The sequence below is a fragment of the Lutra lutra genome, chromosome 12 (assembly GCF_902655055.1).
Source record: "Lutra lutra chromosome 12, mLutLut1.2, whole genome shotgun sequence".
NCBI lineage: Eukaryota > Metazoa > Chordata > Mammalia > Carnivora > Mustelidae > Lutra > Lutra lutra.
Window position 1 is genome coordinate 62,772,291 of NC_062289.1, and position 22,695 is coordinate 62,794,985.

A 22,695-nucleotide genomic window follows, 5' to 3' on the forward strand; every position below is an offset into this window, starting at 1 on the left:
GAGGTGTCACCAGTGGGTGAGACAGACAAATAGACAATGACAGCAACATGACAAGCACTGTATTGGAGGGAATGTGCTGGTTGCCATGGGAACACAGAAAGAGACAGCAGTATTTTATTGTAGTGGGAATTGAGAGGTTGGGGAAGGCTTTATAGACATGGCACTATTTTTTTTTTTTCCTCCTGAAAGGTCAGGTAAGGGGTGGGAAGAGCAGGTCATCCTAGGCAGGAGAAATAGTGTACACTAGAGCACAATGAAAGGTGTGCTTAAGAACATCATTGTGTTTTGGTGTGTCTGGCATCCAGGGTGATATGTAGAGGAGTTGGGAAATAGATTTGTAAAAGTGGTCAGGAGCACTTTAGGAGGAAGAGGCGCATACACCTAGCTAGTATGGACTGTATTTTGAAGGTTATGGGAATCTATTGAAGGAGTTTGTTACTTACTTATTCATTCATTCATTCATTCATTTATTCACTCATTCATCCATCCATCCATCCATTCATTTATTTATTATTATGTTCAGTTAGCCAACATAAAATACATTATTAGTTTTTGATGTAGTGTTTCAATGATTCATTAGTTGTGTGTAACACCCCGTGCTCATCACCACATGAGCCCTCCTTAATACCCATCACCTGGTTACCCCAGCCCCCAACTCCCCTCTCTTCTATAGCCCTCACTTTGTTTTCCAGAGTCCAGAGTCTTTCATGGTTTGTCTGCCTCTCTGATTACTTTCCATTTAGTTTTTCCTCCATTCCCCTATGGTCCTCTGCACTATTCCTTATGTTCCACATAAGAGTGAAACCATATGATAATTGTCTTCATCTGCTTGACTTATTTCACTCAGCATAATCCTCTCCAGTTCCATCCATGCTGATGCAAATGGTGGATATTCATCCTTTCTGATGGCTGAGTAGTATTCATTGTATATAGGAAGCACATCTTCTTTATCCATTCATATGTTGAAGGACATCTTGGCTCCTTCCACAGTTTGGCTATTGTAGACTTTGCTGCTATGACTATGCGGGTGCAGGTGTCCCTTCTTTTCACTATGTCTGTATCTTTGGGGTAACTGCACCTAGTAGTGCAGTTGCTGGGTTAGGATGGCTCTATTTTTAACATCTTGAGGACCCTCCATACTGTTATCCAAAGTAGCTGTACCAGCTTGCATTCCCACCAATAGTGTAATAAGGTCCCCCTTTCTCCACATCCTCACCAACACTTGTTTCCTGTTTTGTTATTTTTTGCCATTCTGACTGGTGTAATGTATCTCATGTGGTTTTGATTTGTATTTCCCTGCTGCTGAGTGATGTTGAACATTTTTTCATGTGTCTGTTAGCCATTTGTATGTCTTCTTTGGAGAAGTGTCTGTTCATGTCATCTGCCTATTTATTGGTTGGATTCTTTGTTTTTGGGGTGTTGACTTTGAGAAGTTCTTTATAGATCTTGGATACCAGCCCTTTCTCCGAAATGTCACTTACACATATCTTATCCCATTCTGTGGGTTGACTCTTTGTTTTGTTGACTGTTTCTTTGCTGTGCAGAAGCTTTTTATCTTGATGAAGTCCCAAAAGTTTATTTTTGCTTTTGTCTCCCTTACCTTTAGAAACGTCTTGAAGATGTCACTGTGGCCAGTGTCGAAAAGGTTACCGCCTATGTTTTTTTCTAGGATTTTGATGGATTCCTGTCTCACATTTAGGTCTTTCATCCATTTTGAGTTTATCTTTGTGTATGGTGTAAGAGAATGGTCCAACTTCATTCTTCTGCATGTGGCTGTCCAATTTTTCCAGCACCATATATTGAAAAGACTGCCTTTTTTCCCATTAGATATTCTATCCTGCTTTGTTGATTATTTGACCATATTGTTGAGGGGCCATATCTGGGCTCTCTATTCTATTCCATTGATCTATGTATCTGTTTTTGTGCCAATGCCATGTTGTCTTCAGGATCACAGCTTTGTAATATAGCTTGAAGTCAGGCACTGTGATGCCCCCCTGGTTTGTTTTTCTTTTTCATCATTCCCTTGGCGATTCAGGGTCTTTTCTGGTTCCATACAAATTTTAGGATTGTTTGTTCTAGCTCTGTGGAAAATATTGATGGTATTTTGATAGGGATGCAATTGAAAGTGTAAATTGCTCTGGGCAGCATAGATATTTTAATGATATTTATTCTTCCAATCCATGAGCATGAAATGTTTTCCCCTCTCTTGGTGTCTTCCTCAATTTCTTTCATAAGTGTTCTATAGTTTCTGGAGTATAGATCCTTTACCTCTTTGGTCAGGCTTATTCCTAGGTATCTTATGGGTTTTGGTGCAATTGTAAATGGAATTGATTCCTTAATTTCTCTTTCTTCAAGTCACATTGTTAGTGTATAAAAGTGCAGCTAATTTCTGTGCATTGATTTTGTGTCCTGCCACATTGCTGAATTATTGTATGAGTTCTAGTAATTTGGGGGTGGAGTCTTTTAGGTTTTTCACATAAAGTATCATGTCATCTGTGAAGAGAGAGAGAGTTTGACTTCTTCATTGCCAATTTTTTGAAGAATTTAAAGTAGAAGAGAGACATGTTACTTATGATTTGAAAATAGCTATTTACTTGATAGAATAAACTTTCCTTCACTCAGCAAGGTTTTTTTTTTTTTTTTTTGAGAACATATTTCATGCCAGATATTTTTCTAGGCCTTGGGGAAGTAACATTAAATAGTCCCTTAAAAATTTCCTACATTCAGGCAAACTTAAATTCTGTTGATCAGAGAGTGTAAACAATACAAAAAAGTTAATTGTAGGACTTATTAAAAGGTGTTAAATGCTATAGAAAATACAAAGCAAGGAACATAGGCAGTCTTGGACATGGATTGGGAGGGCTACATTTTAAATGGAGTGCTTCGTTTTACTTGAATATATAGAAAAATTACTTGGTTTGTATTTTTTTTTAATATTTTATTTATTTATTTGACAGACAGAGATCACAAGTAGGCAGAGAGGCAGACAGAGAGAGAGGAGGAAGCAGGCTCCCCACTGAGTAGAGAGCCCAATGTGGGGCTCAATCCCAGGACCCTGGGATCATGACCTGAGCCGAAGGCAGAGGCTTTAACCCACTGAGCCACCCAGGTGCCCCGGTTTGTATTTTTTTTATTTGGTTTTGGTGCATGTTTGAGGACTCGGGTTCTATGCCACATTTGTCTTTTATTTTTGTCCATTATTTTTGCTGTTTTATGAATTTGTGTACAGAAAGAGTATTGAGGAAACCTCCTATATTGGCTGTGAAATAGCATTAAAACTCCACTCCATGTCCATTTAGTGTATTTACGCCTTCCAGTAATGTGGACAAATATGAGGAATTGGAGTTTGGAGATGGGAAAACTAAAGAGTAACCTCAGGGGGCACCTGACTGACTCGAGATTTCAGCTCAGGTTGTGCGTTCAGGGTCATGAGATTGAACTCTGCATTGGTTTCCATGCTCAGCATGGGGTCTACTTGAGGGTCTCTTCCTCTGACCATCCCCCAGTGCATACTTTCTCTCGTTCTCTCTCTCTCTCAAATAAATAAATAAATAAATAAAATCTTTACCAAAAAAAGGGTAACAGAAAATCTTTACCAAAAAAAAAGGTAGCATTGGATGGTATGATTGGTTATTTAAGTGAGACCGTTTGCTTCTGTCTCCATTAAGGAAGGAGCAAGATAGAATGGGGTAGACTTCAGGAGGAATGTTGGAGCTGAAGTGACAACAAACATGAGTTTTCCACGCTGAAGCGGATGGCCTTGGGAGCTGGATGAATTGTTCTCCTCAGGTGCTTCTATACTTATGGAATCATTGATAGTACTGTGGTTATCAGCCCAGCTGATCTGATCTCAGCTGCTGCAATGGTGAACAAGTCCTTGGAGTAGGTCATTGATCATGTTTGAGGGTCCATTTTGTTTGAGGTAGATGCCGAAGGGTAGGTGAAGGTTGAAAATGATTGTAGTCTATGAGGGGAGACATGATTCCATGAAAGTTAGAGCAGAGGGATCATGGGAGGAGATTCGAGGACAGACGATCAAGAGCAACAGGGTTTCCAGAGCTCCTGGGTGCTGGGTCATCAGGTCATACCACACAAGTGGAACAAACTCCCACCTGGGCATGCCCTCAGGGAAGAATTGAGCAGAATGACAGATTAGTTGTTAATTGCAGAATGATAAGAGTTTTATCAACCAGTGTTCCACTGAAGAAGATGGATTTAAGATCCTGGTCTAGATTATTAATCAAATTGTTTTGAAGTTTCTTAAGTCTACTAGAAATAGTCTTTTTTTGGTCATTGGGTAGATAGGCAAAATAACTCAGGAAGTCCTTAATTTGCTCATGGTACTATGAAGAAATTCTTTATCAAAAGCCTGAAATGGACAAAAAAAAAAAATGCCTTGTATTTGTGGAACTTGGGATTCTCACGTGGTCTCTGTTGGCAGAAGTAGGTCATTTTCTCCATTAAAGCAATAACCATGGATGGAAGTGGAGAGCAGGGTTGCAGGTTCTGTATCTTTCCTGTCCAAGGCAGAATTGGTCCTGGATCAGTGGGAGCCTTCTGGAGGGAACCCCAAGAGGGTTCCCCTGTTAGATTTCCTCCTTCTAAAATATGGCATTTAAGGGAGGACATGGTGATGGCTTTTCACCCATATTGATCCCTGCTTTGAATCTGACTAGTTGTGGAAACCAAAGGCCCTCATTTTAAGTATCTGAAGATCTTCCTCTGGACGCGAAAGGCTAACTCTGTCTACCCACACTGAGCATCTCTAGGGCCATGTGTGTTGTGAAGAAACTTTGAGACTTGACCAGATATAGCACCATCATGGATAGGAGTTCATCAACTTATCCTGGAGGACAGTAGGGCTGAATAAGGCCTGAAGTGGGAAGTTTATTTGAGGGGACAAAGAAGGGCTTTCAAGGAACCAATAGAGGAAATAAGACAAAACAAAATGTAGCAAACCTTCTTTGATCGAGGCAAGGGATATTCTCCTTACAGTAGAGCATCTCATTAACCATTAAAAAAGTATAAAGTTACCATCTCAAAATTCCAGTGTGGGTTGGCCAAAGGAGGCAGGGAACACAAGAGTTTATGTAGCCATCTCCCTGGTGCACTTTTAGGTTAGCAATTTGGATTTGTGGAGTTCTCGGAAGGTGTGAGTTTTCAGAGAAGGGAGATTTCTTAAAGGGTATTTGACAGTTGGAGGACCCCAGGCAGACAGCTTTGCCAGGCTTGAGACAAGAAAGTGAGGCAGTTTGTACCCAAATAGAAGATAACTAGCTGTGATTAACTTGAGGACAAGACTGGATCAGCAGTACTGTGAATTGAAAAATACCTGCTTTCCTCCCAGACTCCTGTGAACTTGAGTGTAAATATTAAAAAATGAAACAGGTGGTGAACTCAGTGTCCACACCTAGTTCTCAGGGTGCTGGAAGCTGTCAGGGAAGGAGCTGGCTGTTTCCTGAACAAATAGTCCAGTGCTTTAGCCAGACAATAGGCTTTCTTTCCAAAACATACAAGACTGCACTGAGAGAGAATATTGTGATTTAGGAATTAGGCCAGATGACTGGGAAGGGACAGATGGAAAAAGCCTAAATATTTGTGACATTGAACACTGGAGAGAGAATAATTCCATAAGTGAGGACCACAGGTAATTAAAAACTACTCTGGCTAATAATTTTAACTAATTCTTTGCCCTAAAAATTTTTATATAATTTGCTAATAATATATTTGAATTTTATCTCCTTTTTGTCTCTTTTACTACCTCATTTTCTGTATATATATATGTCCCCAGTGAGGATATTTGCTCAGTTAGAGAAGACTTTATTCAGTCAAAGGGATATGGTAGTTAATTGTGTTTCCTATGAGAATCTGGATGCAGGACGTGTGGGTGGCTCAGTTGGTTGAACATCTGCCTTCAGCTCAGGTCATGGTCCCAGGGTCCTGGGATGGAGCCCCGCATCGGGCTCCCTGCTCAGCGGGGAGCCTGCTTCTCCTGCTGCCCCTCCCCCTGTTCGTGCTCTCTCTCTGACAAGTAAATAAATAAATAAAATCTTTAAAAAAAGAAAGAACCTCTGGATGAGATTTTATTTCTGTTCATTGATTTATTTAACATATATTTATTGAATACTTATGATTTACCAGGCCCTATTCCAGACCCTGAGAATTCCTCAGTAAATTGAGGCAAACAGAAGTCCCTACCTGCCTTCATGTAGTTTATATTCTAGTGGGGGGGGAAAGGATTATGCATATATTTAAATACAATGTTAGATGGAAATTGGTTGTGGAGGAACAGAAAATAGGAAAGGAGGATGGGAGGGAGTATGGAAGGGAATATAATGGAGAAAGTATTCCAATTTTATTTCATTTTATTTTTTTATTTTTTCATATTATTTTTTTTAAGGATTTTATTTATTTATTTGTCAGATAGAGAGTGCATGAGCAGGGGGAGCAGCAGGCAGAGGGAGAAGCAGGCTTAGGCAGAGGGAGAAGCAGGCTCCCTGCTGAGCAGGGAGCTTCATGCATCATGAGGATGCTTCTCATTCCTGGGATCATGACCTGAGCTGAAGGCTGATGCTTAACCGACTGAGCCACCCAGGAACCCAGGATTCCAATTTTAATCAGAGTAGTTAGAGACTACCCTACAGAGATGTTGTTGACATTTGGGCGAAGGCCTGATGAAAATGAAGGAGTTAGCTAAGCCGATATCCTGGGAAAGTGTGTTGCAGGCAAAGGAACAGCAAGTGTAGGGGAGCCTTGTGTGTTCAGGGGACAGTGAAGAGGCCACTGACCCCAGAGCCAACTAAAGGAAGGAGAGAGAGGTTGGAGAGTCCAATTATGGAGGGTTGTGTAGAGTTAATTGTAAGGACTTTGGATTTCCCTCTGAGTGAAGGCATTTGAGAGTTTTTTTTTTTTTTAAGATTTTATTTATTTTTGCAAGAGAGAAAGAAAGGGAGAAAACAAACATGAGAAAGGGGGAGAGGCAGAAGGAGAAACAGACTCCTTGTTGAGCAGGGCATCCCATGTAGGACTCGATCCCAGGACTCTGGGATCATGACTTGAGGAGAAGGCAGATGCTTAATTGACTGAGCCACCCAGGCATCTTGCACTTGAGAGTTTTGAGCAGAGGAGAGACCTGATCTGGCTTCCATTTCAGCAGGAACATTCTGGCTGCTCTCTTGGGACTAGAATATGATGGGAAGGACCGGGAAAAGATGGGTTACTAGTCAGAAGATTATTGAAGTAACCTGGTTGAGAGATGATGGCACTGTAGACTAGGGTGACTAGAATGAGATGATGAGAAGGGGCCAGTTTTCAGATGTATCTTGAAGGTGAAGCTAAATAGAATTTTTTGATTCATTGGGGAAAAGAGTCAAAGATGATTCCAGTGTTTTTGCCTGAGCAACTGGAAGGATGAAATTTTGAGATATAGAATGTTATGAGTGGAGCCAGTTTGCATGGGCAAAGGAGGTATCTGGTTTTGGTCCTGGTAAGTTCAGATGTTTGTTACATTCCATATGGAGATGCTGAGCAGGTGATTGGAGGAATCAAGAGCCTAGGGAGAGGTGGGAGCTTCTAGTATCACGGTGGGAGTTATTAGCATGGAGATACCAGACTGCTTGAGATCTCAAGGGAATGGGCTGAGGGTGAGCCTAGGCACCAAAAATGCCCTCCAAATGAGGAGGCTTGGAGAAGCAGTGGTCATTGAGGTAGGAGGACATGTCCTTGGGTGCATGAAGCAGTTGGTTCCAGGTGGTGGGATTGATCACCTCAGTCACAGGCAGTGTGGTAAGATGAGGCCTGAGGTGACCACATTGGAGCAAACAACATGGAGATGATGGGGGACCTAGAAAGGCAGTTTTGGTGCAATGATGGAGGCCAAAGCCTGACTGGAGTTTGTTTAGGGAAGAATTGCAAATTAGAGGCACTAAGCTACCGGAGCAGGGAAGCAAAGGACAGGACAAAAGCATTTTTAATTTAAAAATGGGGAAAGTTATAGCACATTGGTACAGTTGATGTGAAGGATCCTGTAGGGATAGTGTTGATAATCAGTATGTATAAAATATCCAGAATTCAGAGATTTTTTATTTACTTATTTATTTATTTTTACGATTTTATTTATTTATTTATTTGACGGATAGAGATCACAAGTAGGCAGAGAGGCAGGCAGAGAGAGAGAGAGAGAGAGAGAGAGAGAGAGGAGGAAGCAGGCTCCCTGCTGAGCAGAGGGCCCGACGAGGGGCTTGATCCCAGGACCCCGAGATCATGACCCAAGCCGAAGGCAGAGGCTTTAACCCACTGAGCCACCCAGGCACCCCAAGAATTGAGAGATTTTTAAAGATCACCTGTCATTTGGATAATTAAGACCAGGCAACGGAAGTCCCAAAGGGCTAAAGTGGGATTTCATCCTTTAAGATTTCTCTCTTAAACCATGGATTTTTAAGAACTGAAAGGACTTTTAGAATGTAAGACATTCAGTGGTGAATTTTTTGCTGGGGGATGCCTTTTTCCAGTGAAATCTCAGAGGAAATCCTAACCTATGTGCAGATCCCAGTGGAACTGCCAGGATTCCTTCACTGACCCCACCCCCACCCCATCTCCTGCAGATGATCCTGACGCCTCAAAGGGAATACCTCGGTTATTCAGAGCAGAGGTTCAAAAGCACTGGTTTAAGCCAGACACCTCATTTACCAGCAAGGAATCTAGAGGTTAAGATTCTTGCCTGAGAAGAAACACGGTATTTAAGAACGAGAAGAGAAGCCAGTTTTCTGAGTTTCAGGACCATGGACTATTTATGTCTATCTTTGGTTCCTAGGGCCATGATCCTTATCCCAAACAGTGCAGGACTCCTGAATGAATGAATGAATGAATGAAGCAAGCAATGAATGGCTTAGAGAGAAAGAGACTGAGGCCCAGAAGTTGTGATGCCCAAGGATAAATGCCTCCCTTTTGGCCCTGTGGGTCTCCTTTTTGGGGCCCAGGTTGGTGCTGTAGCATTTGTGAGTCTTGTGAGTTCGATGTGGCCCTCATAGGCTGTTATACCTCATATGCAGAGGGAAACATCTTTTAGTGGGCCACTTAAAAACTCTTGTTGAGTTTTGCGGTTTAGGCTGCTCACTCCGTGGAGCAAAGGAATAAGAAAACCACTATCTGAGGTTAGTCTTGGTGAGTATATATTAAATGCTCAATTCTGTCCAATCACCATGACATTCAAATACATTTATTTAAAGCCTATGGATTGAAAGCCTTTAACAGTCCTCGCGAGGCAGACAAGGTTCTTCATGACTGGATACCTGCTCCCTAGCCCCCCTGCCTTATTTTTACATACAGTGACAACCTGTTAAAATGAAAGTTGAACACCCCAGGAACCAAACCCCCACCCTTCTGTACCTTGATCAGCGTGCTGGTTTTATGAGCATTCTTTTTTTTCCCTCTTTGTATAAATCCATTGACCTGGATATCTCTCTCTCTCTCTCTCTCTCTCTCTCTCACACACACACACACACACACACTCTTAAACACACTGTACTGCTCTAAAATATTTTTTTAAATGTCAGAGTGTTTCAGTCCGTGTGCTTAATATTCTTTAATGCCTCAGTTCTCATAGTGAAGCAGGTTTCTGTCCAGAGGCCTGGCTCTCTCCTCTCCTCTCCTCTCCTCTCCTCTCCTGTCCTATCATATCCTATCCTATCCTCTCCTTTTTCCTTTCCTCTCCTCTCTTTTTTCCTCTCCTCTCCTTTCTTCCCCTCCCTTCCTCTTCCCTCTCCTCTCCTCTCCTTGTTTTTCTTTTCCTCTCCTCTCCTTTCCTTTTCTTGTTTTTCCTTTCCTTTCCTTTCCTTTCCTTTCCTTTCCTTTCCTTTCCTTTCCTTTCCTTTCCTTTCCTTTCCTTTCCTTTCCTTTCCTTTCCTTTCCTTTCCTTTCCTTTTTCCTCTCCTCTCCTTTTGTCTCCTCTCTCCTTTTTCCTTTCCTCTCCTTTGTCCTTTTCTCTCCTTTCTCCTCTCCCCTCCCCTCTCCTTCACAGACCTGGCTTGACCTCAAGGCCTACCTCTTTTGCTTGCCACTCCCCTCAAGCAGTTCTTCCCTCTCAGGCAGTTACTTGGGTAGATATAACCTACTGGTATCCCTTCTGCTACTACTGGTCCACCCATGATAGGTGGTCAATTATGTATTTAATGAAATGAAATGTAACTGAAATAGTGTTTATCCTTGATTGGTTGGAGCTGTCTGTCTGGATTTCTGTTTGGATGATGTCATGGGGAATTCAGTATTTCATTAGTGTCTTTAAAGTTAGGATTGTGATAGATTTAGAATTCTGTAAACATTTGGTGTTCACAGATTTCTCCCCTTAAAAGAGGATTTGAACTTTTCTTGATGATAAAATCATACTTAAAATTGTCAAGGAACTTATAAATTACTTAGCACCCCTAGTGCCCAGAGGTGGACGCTGTTTGTACTTTGAACTTTCAAACTGTTTTCCCACGTGCATTGCATATATTGATAAATACTTTGTTCCTCAAAGTGTTTTAAGGTAGTTTTTACCTGCTTGGTTTTAGTACTCTGCTAAGAACTGAGTCAGAATACCTCCTCACATTTTATATACAGAAAAACACAGAAACTAATTCATTCATTAATTGGTTTTAAACACAAAAAAGAAATAGTGCCATTTGCCAATTCAAATCCTAAAGACTTTAACTGACTTTTAAAATGCCTTATGGTGTTTTGATGAAAGTTAGGCAATATTTAAAGCTGCTCTAAAAGGTAATTGTAGGACTAGAAGTCTAAAGCCTGAAAATACCTTGGACTTTCAAGAGTACATTTTTCACTTATGGTTCTCAGATAATTTCAGACACATTAAAATAATCTTTTCAGCACCATAGTGGGAGTGATAAGCCATATCATAAAATGGATTGAGTTTAAAAAATTTTATTACTATCTTTGATGGGAGGCTCTTCTATGTTAATCTTATTATATGGGCAAATATCCTTTTATCATGTCATATTCATCTTTTTGAAGGACAACCATAGTTTTAGTAACATCGCTTAAGATATGACTTTTATTAAATGCTTGTGGGTAACTTAATTCATTACACAGAATATAAACCTTCTAATTAAATTCCCTTTGTTCCAAATTTATAACCAGGAGAGTCAGCTCTGTCTTTGAGGGAGGGAAGAGGATCATTAGTAACACAGTGTCTTTACATTTGACTTTAGGCATGCTGTGTAGATTACTGTGTGATATTAGGTGAGGCACACACAACTTCTGCAGATCTCTTCCCTCAGACTTCTAAAGAGATCAGTGTGGCTACTATGTAAGTCTCTTACAGGTTACTCAAAGTGTATTCTTTGCATTAAAAGGTTTTGTAGGAGAAGATGCATATTATCATCCTTAGACCATTCACATACTGTCAAAAGCTGACATTTGAGAATAGCCCTAAGGATTAGCTTTTCATTTCTGAAGATTCTCAAAGCCTTATCTTCCTAATTTGCTAAATCAGTACTTTCTGGGGCTGTCATTTTGGCTCACTTTGTAGAAACCTACCCCAGGATTCTAACTTCACTGAAAGCTGATAAAGGAAATAACCATCTGGAGAGCCTTCTTCCCTTTTTTGACAAAATTGTTATCTAAGATAACTTCCATACTGTTGTATAGCACCCCTTAATAAAAATGGTGACAGATCCTTTTAAGTCTTAGAAGCAGGAGAAAGTCTGTTTCTGATTAACTGAAATGCCTACCACTCTTAGCTAGCAAGGGCTGGCCACCATGCCTCTGGTTTTGTTGTCTCTGTAGCAGCTCGTTTCCTTGGAATTCAGTGTAATGACCAGCTCCTAGAGCTTTCTTAAGTCACAAAGTTTTTCTCATTCCCCTTGCATTTTTTGGTTTATGTTTTTTGTCTTCTACTCATTGTTTTTCATTTTTATTGAACTTTACTTTTATGGTAGGTAATCCTGTACCTTGCTGGGAATCGGTGATGTGTGTTTAAGTCAATAAAAATATTGTTGTCATCTCTATGCTAGGAAATGTGAAATTATGTTGACTGTGGTAAAATTATTTATACTAATTTTAGAAAACTATTAATTCTTCACCTATAGGTTGCTAACAACTAAGTTTAATCTCTGTTATTCACAATGTAGGTGCATTCAGAAGGCCCCCATTATTGAGAGCAAATTCTAGATTTTAATGTCAGAAATGTTGGAGCCAGAATCACTCTGTTTTCAGGTTTGTGAATGATAGAAGTGTGAACTGAATGAGTCAGTGTTGCTATATGAATTTTAACAGAAATAGCTATCATAGACTACTTTGCCAATTCACAAAAAAGGCTGATTTTACAGCTGTGAGGTAATACTGTATATAGGTCCTTATTTTGTGACTGAGATTATATCTGTGATAACTAAGGCCTTAAAAAAGAATATAGGAAAGATTGAAAACAACTTTTTTTTGCCTTTCTCCGGCAGTTTTATTGAGATATAATTGACACGTAAGTTTAAGTGTCTAACATGTTAATTTGATACACTTGTGTACTGCAAAATGATGACTGCTATCACATTAGCTAATACCTCGGTCAGATCACCTGTTTACTTCCTTTTTTGTGGTGAAAACGTTTAAGATGTACTCTCTTGGCAACTTGCAAGTACTTTTTGTTGTCTTTTAACTGATAGATTGTTGACTCTATCAAGTAGATTAACTTTCGTCTCTGAGATGCAGGTTTGTTCTTCTGGAGTTCAAGGTTGGGTATTTATTGGGGCACCTACGTGGCTCAGTCAGTTAAGCGTCTGCCTTTGGCTCAGGTCATGATCCCAAGGTCCTGTATTCAAGCCCCGCATCAGGATCCCTGCTCAGCAGGAAGCCTGCTTCTCCCTCTGCCACTCCCCCTGCTTGTGTTCCTTCCTTGCTGTCTTTCTCTCTGTCAAATAAATAAATAAATAAATAAATAAATAAAAGATTGGGCATTTATCTTTGAATCCTGTCCAGGTTTAGGTGTAAAATATAAAATTGTTAAGGTCCCAGTCCTTAAAAATTTTTTTTTGAATATAGACTCCATGGCCAATGTGTGGCTCAAACTCATGACCCTGAGATCAAGAATTGTATGCTGTACCAACTGAGCCAGCCAGGTGCTCCCCAATTTTTTTTTAATATAGGTTTGTTTTGTTTTGTTTTTGTTTTTGTATGTAAGCTTGGGATTCACAGAATCATTCTGTTCCTTTATCCTCTCACATGGTCTACTCCAGATGGTTAATATTGGTTTATACATAATTAGAATGATATTTAAAGCAAAAAAATTTTCCCCTCAATTTGATGGAAATATTGGGCTTAATGTTCCGTCATAGGGAATTCATTTTTTGACTTTGGGTAAGTCAGGAATTCTCTCTGGACTATTTCCTCATCTGTGACATGAGAGGTTGGACCACTGTGTCTCTAGGGCCCTCTTAGCATTAGTATTTTATGAAGCTATGACAATTCAAAGTCATAAAATCATCAGAAAGCTTTATGTAGGTATATAGAAAAACTAAAGAAGACCCTAAATTTGGAGGAAATTCTGTATTGCTTAGAGTATATAAAGTGCTTCTAAAATCTGTTGCTGATTCTGGAAACTTTTTCATAAGAAACAGAGAGTTATTGCAGAAAGAAATGCCATTTTCTTCATTTAAGAATTCCCAACTTTGGGGCACCTAGGTGGCTCAGAGGTTAAGCCTCTGCCTTCAGCTCAGGTCATTGTCCCAGGGTCCTGGGATCGACCCCCAAGTCGGGCTCTCTGCTCAGCAGGGAGCCAGCTTCCCCCCTCTGTCTCTCTACCTGCCTCTCCACCTACTTGTGATCTCTCTCTCTCTGTCAAGTAAATAAATAAAATAAAATTTAAAAGAATTCCCAACTTTAAGGAAGAGGAATTATTTAAGTATTGCAGATTTTTAAGTTATGTCTATAGCTCCTGAAGGAAAAACTAAGTTCCCGAGTTGTTCCTTCTGTAGTCCATTCCAGTATTACACATCTGAATTCATCATGAATTTGTAGCCAAAATATTTCCAGTGTTTAAGCAATCTTTGATATCCTTCAACTTAAGCCTTGGCAGAAATACTCAACAAGTATATACAAGAAATACTCAACAAAGAATGGATGAAATATAGTAAGAAAAATTTTTTATTCTTCTATCTTCTTTCTCTCACATGAGTTTTGTTTCATTGAGTTAGTTTTCTGTCTTTAGTGGGTCAAAATGTAGTTTGGAGGTCAAACCTTTGGTCCCAAAGCTTCTGAAATACCCTATTGGCAGTACAGAGTTGTAACAACTAGGTTTAATGTCCAAGAATCATCAAAACACCTGCCTATTTTAAGAGAGAAGTTTTTAGTAAATTACCAAATACCGACTAAACATTCCAATAAAAACTGTTAACTAAAAAGGGGGCTTAATATAAATAAGTTATCTAATTCTTAGGAGGCAGTGGTTCTTCATATTCACTGCCCATCAGAGTCATTCTAAGGATCTTTAGTAACATCCACTGCCCAGGTTGCACCTTGGACCACTGAGAACAGTTGCCTAGGCTGGGGCTCAGGCATCAGAAATGTTGAAAGATGCCCTGGGGATTCCTGTACACAGTTAAGGTTAGAGCCTCTCCTCTAGAGCTCTTCGTTTGTTTCAAGTACCACAATAACTTGGTTATTAGAGGACTACTCACTAATGTCTGAACACGCTGGGCTTTTGGATAGCCAAGTATGGTGGAGATGGCCTTGTAAGTCAGGATCTAGTTGAAAGCCTGCCTCTCACTTGATGGAACGAGCACTGGGTATTATACGCAACTGATGAATCACTAAATTCTACCTCTGAAACTAATAATATACTTTATGTTAATTAAGTTGAATTTAAATTAAAAAAAGAAAGAAAAAGAAAACCTGCTTCTGTTGATACCATTATGTTACCTTAGATGTTTTACTCTGCAATTTCATTCCACCTTTAGCATTAATCTTTAACACTTAATAACATTATAGCAATTTTCTAGTATTTTCTAAATCACATCCAGAAGTCAATAGATTCAAAATTTCAATCTAGTTGTTTTGATTCAAGTGGCCATGTAATGGAAAGACCTTTAGTTTGATAGTTAGCTAATGACTCACCATTGAGAAGCTTTAGATTTTTTGAATTTGAAATTCTATGGGTTGATGTCGATGTTTGCAATTATCTAAGAAGTAAGAGCTTTCTAAGCAAATCAGCAGCAAAAGCCTTGTTAATGCATCTTGAGTAATGTTAAGCCTACTTAAGAAAATAAACTGTTTTGAGAATCTTGTTACATATGTGGGGATCCTCATTACAAATGAATCTTACACATTCATGAAAGCAGACTCGGAAACTGAGAGGTAGCTCTGGAGAGAGCCTGAGACCAGCACTTGTAGATCCGCACACCCTTCTGGATTTTGCCATTTATTAGGAGTTTAATTATGGGCAAATTGTTCAATCTCTGAGTCTTAATATCTTCATCTATGCAATGGGAATAATATCTACCTTAATTATTTCACAGAGTCTTTACAAGGCTTAGATTAAATCATTCATTTATTCAACAAATATGTGATTCATTGAGTGCCTTTTACTTGCTAGGCAGCGCTCTAGATATGAAGGATATAAAGAAGGAAAATATGTCCTTGGAAAGAGAAAATATATTGGTCACTTCTCACGTTATTAAAAAAATTCATGTTGTAAGCCCTTTGAAGAGAGCTACTCTTTCATCTCTTGTGTTTGCCTGTCTTGATACCTGGCACATAACAGAGAAGGGCTAAAATATTGATTATATAAGTGAATGAATCACATAATTCATTTCCTTGAAAACATTTTGTTCTCTTGACTAGGTCTTCCTTGAACAAGTTGAAATGAGTAACATGTGGGGGTAGTTTCAAGTTCTTGCTGGTTTAAAGTTCCACTTAAACTGGAACGTGGTAGTCTAACCTGAGATCCTTTCAAACCACAGCGATGGTTAATCTTTTAGTTGGAGTTTAATTCAATTGAGATTAGTATTCCCTTTATTCCAGTTACCATTTCAACAGCATCAGCCTATTTTTGGCTAATGTCCTTTTCATGTTTGGTATTAATCTGAACTCTAATATTTCTTTTGGAAAGAAAGATAAATTCTTTTCTTGACATCCCTTTTTTCCATTAAGTTAAAAAAAAGTCACTTCATAAATGTGATTTCAAACAGCTGGATTTTAATATTTCTATGGGAAGAGCATTTGGCATTAGCAGTGTTCCCACCACATGGCCTGGATTGCATTTAGCACACAAATTTCTTAACCTGGACGCTCTGGCCAGTGATGAACTTGTAGACGTGCAGTTGGGCTGTGTTCACATGCTATTCTAAACTAGGTCAGGGGGTGGGCTGGTATCTTCTATACTCTTTTAGGAATATGGGAACACATGCAGAACTGTAATATCCCTTTCATACTGGGTCACAGAAATACTTTGAGGATTTAAGTTCCCTGTCTCTTTGCAACAGGTAAAAAGGTTATTCTCTTTGCAGCCCCGTTTGTTGTTAGGATAGCTGGAGGAGGCCTTGGTGTGCTGATGCCCAATCTTTTATTTGAATAATGGAAGTTTGGAGTTGAAAGGACCTTGGGTTTGATCCAGGCCTGCCACCCATATTCTAGACAGACAAAATAGAGGAGAAATGAAGAGGCTGTGATAGGCAGGGGTCTGCGATGCTTTTCCTGAGGTTTTGTTTCCTACCCACGGATTTGTATATACTATGTGAGTTTCGCCAGCTTTTGTGGGTGCTCCTAGGAGAAAGCTCACAGAATGCAAGGTGATATGCCATGTAAAATAGACATAGATGTTTATGGGCCCACATGTATATAATTGTGTAATTTCCATTATCCTTTAATGCTTACATTGATAGTAATATGTTAAGTTTGCAAATTTATTTCAAAGTCTTACAAAAGTAAATTCCATTTTCTTTTACTGGTTTGTAGAGATTTCAGGGATTTCGTATTCAGCATGGCCAACAGAGATTTGAGCTGGGCTTCATCATGTTCTTTAAGTTACTCACATGGCCACTGGCATGTGTGCTTCTCAGGTAGCGGAGAGCACCCATTATTTTCCTATGTTTTGCATTATAAAGTCAGTGCTACCCCTACCTGCTATTAAAATTGGTTTTTCTTAGGCATGAGATGAATGAATGCCAGAGAGGTTAAATATTTTGTTCAGAGCTTCACAACATCCAGTGACAAATTGGAAATAAAATATACGAGCCTCCTTTTGTTAAGCTTGAGCTCTCAAGTTCTGCTGGACCCCTAGCTGCTGCTTCCAAAGCTCCCCACATTCTTGGAGACTTGGGAAACTGCCACAGATGCATTCACGCAAAATAAGAACCCTATATCTATGACTTTTGCAGGGCAGGTCATGGAAAGAAAGCACCTGTGTTATTCATTTTCGGATTAGAGACATGGAGTGAGTAATATACCGCAGGCCCCAGAGTTCCCCTGGCTGGGACACCGTCTTGTGTGTTTCATAGGATGAAAGTCCTTACCAAGAGAGCCCTCTCTGAGTTCAGTTTTTTAGTATCTACACATAGACTGATTTCCCAAATTACCATGGCACACAGATAGAGAGAGGGGAAAAATTCAAGAACATCAAGCTTGCATTGACTACTTTATGCTCTATATTGTATTTTTTCAGAGTGCAAATTCACCTGCACCAGCGGTAAATGCTTGTATCTTGGTTCACTGGTCTGTAACCAACAGAACGACTGTGGGGACAACAGTGATGAAGAAAATTGTCTCCTGGTGACCGAGCACCCACCTCCTGGCATCTTCAACTGTAAGTCCCTCCTACTTACCTTGGTATCGTTAAGTCGGATTCTGTTTTTTGAAATGGTTGGGGGTGGGGTCATAGGGAAAGGGAAAGCATGTTGATTTTTGGTTAAGAAAAGAGAGTTTGTACTTTCACAAAGGGAATTTTTTTTTCTTTCAGTATAGAAAGATGGTGTGTCTAAAAGTGGAAAATTCATTCTACTTTCAGAGATGGGCAGTGGTGCTGTGTTTTGGAATAGGCTTTGACTACTTAGAAACACTAAGTGGATAACAAACTGAGGGTTTGGAGGGGAAGGGAGTGGGGGTTGGGTGAGCCTGGGGGTGGGTATTAAGGAGGGCACATATTGCATGGAGCACTGGGTGTGGTACATAAACAATGAATTTTGGAACACACACACAAAAAAATTAAATAAAGTAAAAAAAAAAGAAAAAAAGAAATAATATTTTGGGTTAGTATTCATGTCAGTTTTGTAGAAAGTTTTTAGAGTAATTTAAGATAATGATTTTAAAATTTTAAATAAGCAAAGAAAGATATTTGGAGAGTTCATAATTTATCATGTAATTAAAATAAGAAAATAGAAAAATTTATATGGGACTTGAAAAAGGTTCTGATTTTGTGTTTTTCTGTTTGGCACTAGATGGAAAACAAGTTAAGTAAGGTGTTTACATGTGTGAATCCCAAGGCTGAGGCTTTGAGCATTTCTTGAACTTGAAAAGGTGAAATCAGAGTTTGAAGTTCATCGATGTTTTGATCTCATGGTTTTTATGAAGAGAAAGGAGTAAGAAGTCAGCTTTGAAACACTGCTGAACTTCTCTTAGGAAACTTGTTTTCTTGAGCTAAGTGAAGTGGCTTAATGATGAGAATGTCTTTGAAATAATAGGTCCAAAAGGGATGTTTTCTCCTCTTCATGGGGTCCTACTAAAATCATTTGTTGAAATTTGCTTCTTTCCCAAGTTTTACTGCCATTATTTTGAAAAGTTATATTTGTTTTTTTATTTACAGATTTAAAATTTTTGTTATGGCTATCAGACTGCATAAATACTAATACTGTAATGTGAAATGAGAGGAGATTTTTTAAAAAAGAAATGGTTTTCTCTATTCTTGCTTTATTTTAATATTGAAAGCAAACTCAGAAAGTGACCATTCCTAGTGAGATTTAAGCCTTTTATTTATGCTTGCTAAATTCTGGAGTGTAATAGTGCACTAATTCTCATCAAGTTTTTCTGTTGTCAGTTTGTTTTTTTCTTATATTGACTGTCCTTAGAGTCCCATCTCTATACTTTGAGAAGACAATTTAAGGTTAAGAGTATACTTTCTTGGTGTTTGGTCCTTGTGTTTCTTGTGGTGATATTTTCAAAGTCCTTGTGCCACTTCTTGGTTGTGGAGAGCAGAGTTCCTTTGACTTTCTAGAAGCAATAACTGAGTAACCTTATGGTCATCAGTACTGTAATTTGCATAATGCTGTTTGCCTGGACACAGGGTAAGGATCTCCACAGTGAATTGTCCTGCCTACTGCAAGTCTGCCTGTTGGGTTGGGATCCAGGCCACAGCACTCACCTAATAATGGGGCAGCTCTGTGACCTTATCTGCAAGATGGAGCATGAGAATGAGCATTCTAAGGATTAAGTGGGATGGTCATAAAGCACATAGAATCTTGCTGGTACTAAGCACTTGATGTAGGTCAACTAGACTCAAGTCAGTGGGTCATAGAAGAAAAGAACAATGTAAAGGCAATTTTTTGTTTCTCTGGACTTGAGTAATAGCAAACACATTACATGATAAACTGTGGAGAGAGTTTTAAAATCATATGCTACTTTCACTGGATTGGAGAGTTCTGGGTGAAAAGCAGGCAGACCAAACCTTTGGCCCTCTAACCTGGGGCACTTTGGAGACTGTTTCTCTGTATCTTGAAGGTGCTTCCCCTTCACTTCAGGGTAGTTCAGCTGCAGTCCTCTTACTATATGGAACCCTCCCTTCCTTTCCCTTTCCTTCCCTTCCCTTCTTCCCACCTCTCCCTTTTTCAAGAGTAGTACTTTCTGGTTTTTAAAGCCTATTTCCAGGTATCTTTTTCATTCTTTTTTAATGATCTGAATGCTTTAATTTTGCTTAAAGCTAGGTGAAGGAGTTACATCTATAAATGTCTCCACATTGTCCAGGCAGCCACAAAAGTTTATCCTACTAGGAACCTTAAGATCCTGTTGACAAACTGTCAGTCCCTGCTGTTCAGATATAACTAAAACTTGTTGTGTCCTTTTAGCTAAAATGGGAGATTAAGACAAAAACTGGGAGACATAAGAACAAAGTTTAAGACCATGGCTGTGGCTTCAAGTAGACTTGGGTTCAAGTTCCAGCTTAAGGAAGTGACTAAACCCCTTTAAGACTTAGTTTTCTTTTTTGCGTAAGGGGAATAGTTCTCTGCCATATAAGGTTGCTGTGAGAATTTAAGTGAAATGATATACATGAAAAGCATAGTCTATATAATCGCATCATTACTCTTATCATCCTTACTCATTGTGTGGCCATTTCTTGGGGAGGTGGACCACCATGGCTTGTGTCCTCTGTCTCTAATGCCAGAGTCAGTCTTCATATGTAACAGGACTTTGCAGGTATCCAAAGGTGAGTTCATCTTTACAGATTCTAGATGCTTCCTACCGACTTCTCCCTGCTCAGCTGAGGGCAGCTTGCTCTGATCTGGCCAGCAGCCCCCTCTGCACTCTTTTCCCCCAGTTCTTCACAGGCACCAGAGAGAAGCTGGGTTCCCTTGTCATATGGGACACCTGCTCTGAGTTTATTATCACCGGTGTGTTCTTTGTTGTCGGAAGTCTTTGGAAGAGTTGTAGACTCCTTGCTCTTTGTTGATGCTGGAAGATGATCTAATATTGAGAGAATATATTTTCTTCCCCATACCCTACTGGGCAAGAATGTAGAATTAACAAAGGATATGTTATTTCCTGTTAATAGCTGCATAGCAAGGGTTAGAGGCTCTCTATTTGAAAGTGGGTTTTAATGGATCTACCAACACATTTCCTCCAGTAGATGGACAGTATGCCCTTCACAGAGTACTAACTCTGATGATGAGGCTCTCCATCCTCTCTGCCTCGAGAACTTCAAGTTCTACAGGAATTCTTACCTATAAAATGTCACATTCCAGAAAAATACATAGCACTTCCTCCTTGTTCCTGTTTAAGAACAAGATTCATTTACTTGACCTGCTTTGCTCCCACCTGTAGGGAACATTCAGTGTTCTGCTATTTGATTGTGCTTACGATAAAGCAAACTGGAATCTTCTGGATTTCCAGATGAGCTAGACTCCGTTTTTTGCCTATGTTATTGGCTGTGAGCATGCACCATGGCTAGGATGTTTGGGTCATCTCTGTCTCATTTGATATTTACTAAAATTTACCCTAGATTAAAGTTAGAAAGAAAAAGTTACTGACATTTGTGAGGTCATGAATGCTAATAATAACAGAGGTACTTACAGTAGCTCTAACTAGCTTTTCCCTTGAAAAAATGTTTTTGCAACCTAAACTGGGTGGGTTTTTTGTTTATCTGTTTCAATTTTAATGAAGAGTCTATTTTATTTGACAGAGAGAGTGCACAAGTAGGTAGAGCACCAGGGAGAGGGAGAAGGAGGCTCTCAGATGAGCAGGGAGCCCGATGTGGGGCTCAATCCCAGGATCCTGGGATCATGACCTGAGCCAAAGTCAGATGCTTAACTGACTGAGCCATGCAGGAGCCCCTAAACTGAGTGTTTTTGCCTGCTTTATCTGCTTCACTAACTATGGTTACGTCATCCATTGACTGAGGTTGGTTTATTTTTCCGTGAGCCTCAAAGGGTTTACATAGATGTGGAGGACTAGGCTGGTGTTGGTTGTCTCACAAGGAAAGAATTTTCCTGGATGCACTTTTTTTAATAGAAGAGGAAAAATGTTGTCAGCCTAAATTGCCTGTTTTTTCTCATGTCTTTTCTCTTGGCTGCTCCATCAAAATATTGTACTCCTGAGCACTAAAGATACAAATTATACAAATAAAATGATTTATTGTATAGAAAAATAAAATTATTTTTATACAAATTATTATATTTACAAAAAAATTATTAAGTGCCTTCTTTGATCATTGTACCAGGAATTGTGTGGGATGAAGAAAATCATAGATCCTGTGACCGCAGTGTTGATGGTCAAGTTGGGGAACTGGAAGATAAATACAAGCATAGGGTAGTGAGAGCTAAGCAGTTCTAGTATTTTGTGGTTCAGTAGGTTAGAGAGAATTATTTTGGTTGGACGAGTAGTCATGGTGACTTTCTGGAGGAAGTGTGCAGGGAGGCATGGAGAGGGACAGAGTGTCAGGGTCAAGGATAGCACGATTGTGGGAAGAAGGATGGGGTAGCAGGTCGCCTGAGATAGGGTGGGAAAGGTGGGTTGGGCCCATAGAGAAAAGCCAATAAGTCATGCTACACTTTCTGTCCATCTCTGAAAAGCACTGAGCTGCCTATGGGTCTGCTGTGCGTGTGTGGGGGAGAGCTGCACAGCTCACCTGTCGCCCTGGGTTTTGCTTGCATTGCTGCTCCCAGACTTTCAGTGAACCCTGCCTCACCATTCCTACCAGGCTGAGTGTTTCCTGTTACATGACATTTTCAAAGCCCCTGTCCCACATCTTGGTCAGGGAAAGCACAGAGTTCCTTTGACTTCCCAGAAGCAATCATTGAGTAGCCTTGAGAAGAGCCATGTCCTTTGGGAAGGTTGGCAAGAACAACCCTTCCTTAAGCAATCACAGCTAAAGAATTCATGCCGCTAGACCTTAAGAGTAAGCCCAAAGTTGAAACGGAGCCAGCAGTTAATCAGAACAACTTTCACTTTCAGCATCAGTGGAATTTCCAATTAACTGAGGGGATCTGATTCAGGGAAATCGGGGAGTGG

At 39.8% G+C, this 22,695-nt stretch overlaps 1 protein-coding gene across 6 annotated transcripts in view; it reads left to right on the forward strand.

Annotated features, from left to right (window-relative positions):
* The window catches only part of LDLRAD4 (low density lipoprotein receptor class A domain containing 4), a 422,279-nt gene that overhangs the window by 201,893 nt on the left and 197,691 nt on the right, over window positions 1–22,695 (forward strand). For all 6 annotated transcript variants that reach the window (XM_047696221.1, XM_047696220.1, XM_047696215.1 and 3 more), the window contains one exon: window positions 17,645–17,785. Coding sequence is in view for 1 of the 6 variants with exons in the window: in XM_047696215.1 (XP_047552171.1) it covers window positions 17,645–17,785 (141 nt within the window). In the remaining 5 variants the exon portion in view is untranslated. The remainder of the gene's footprint in view (window positions 1–17,644; window positions 17,786–22,695) is intronic.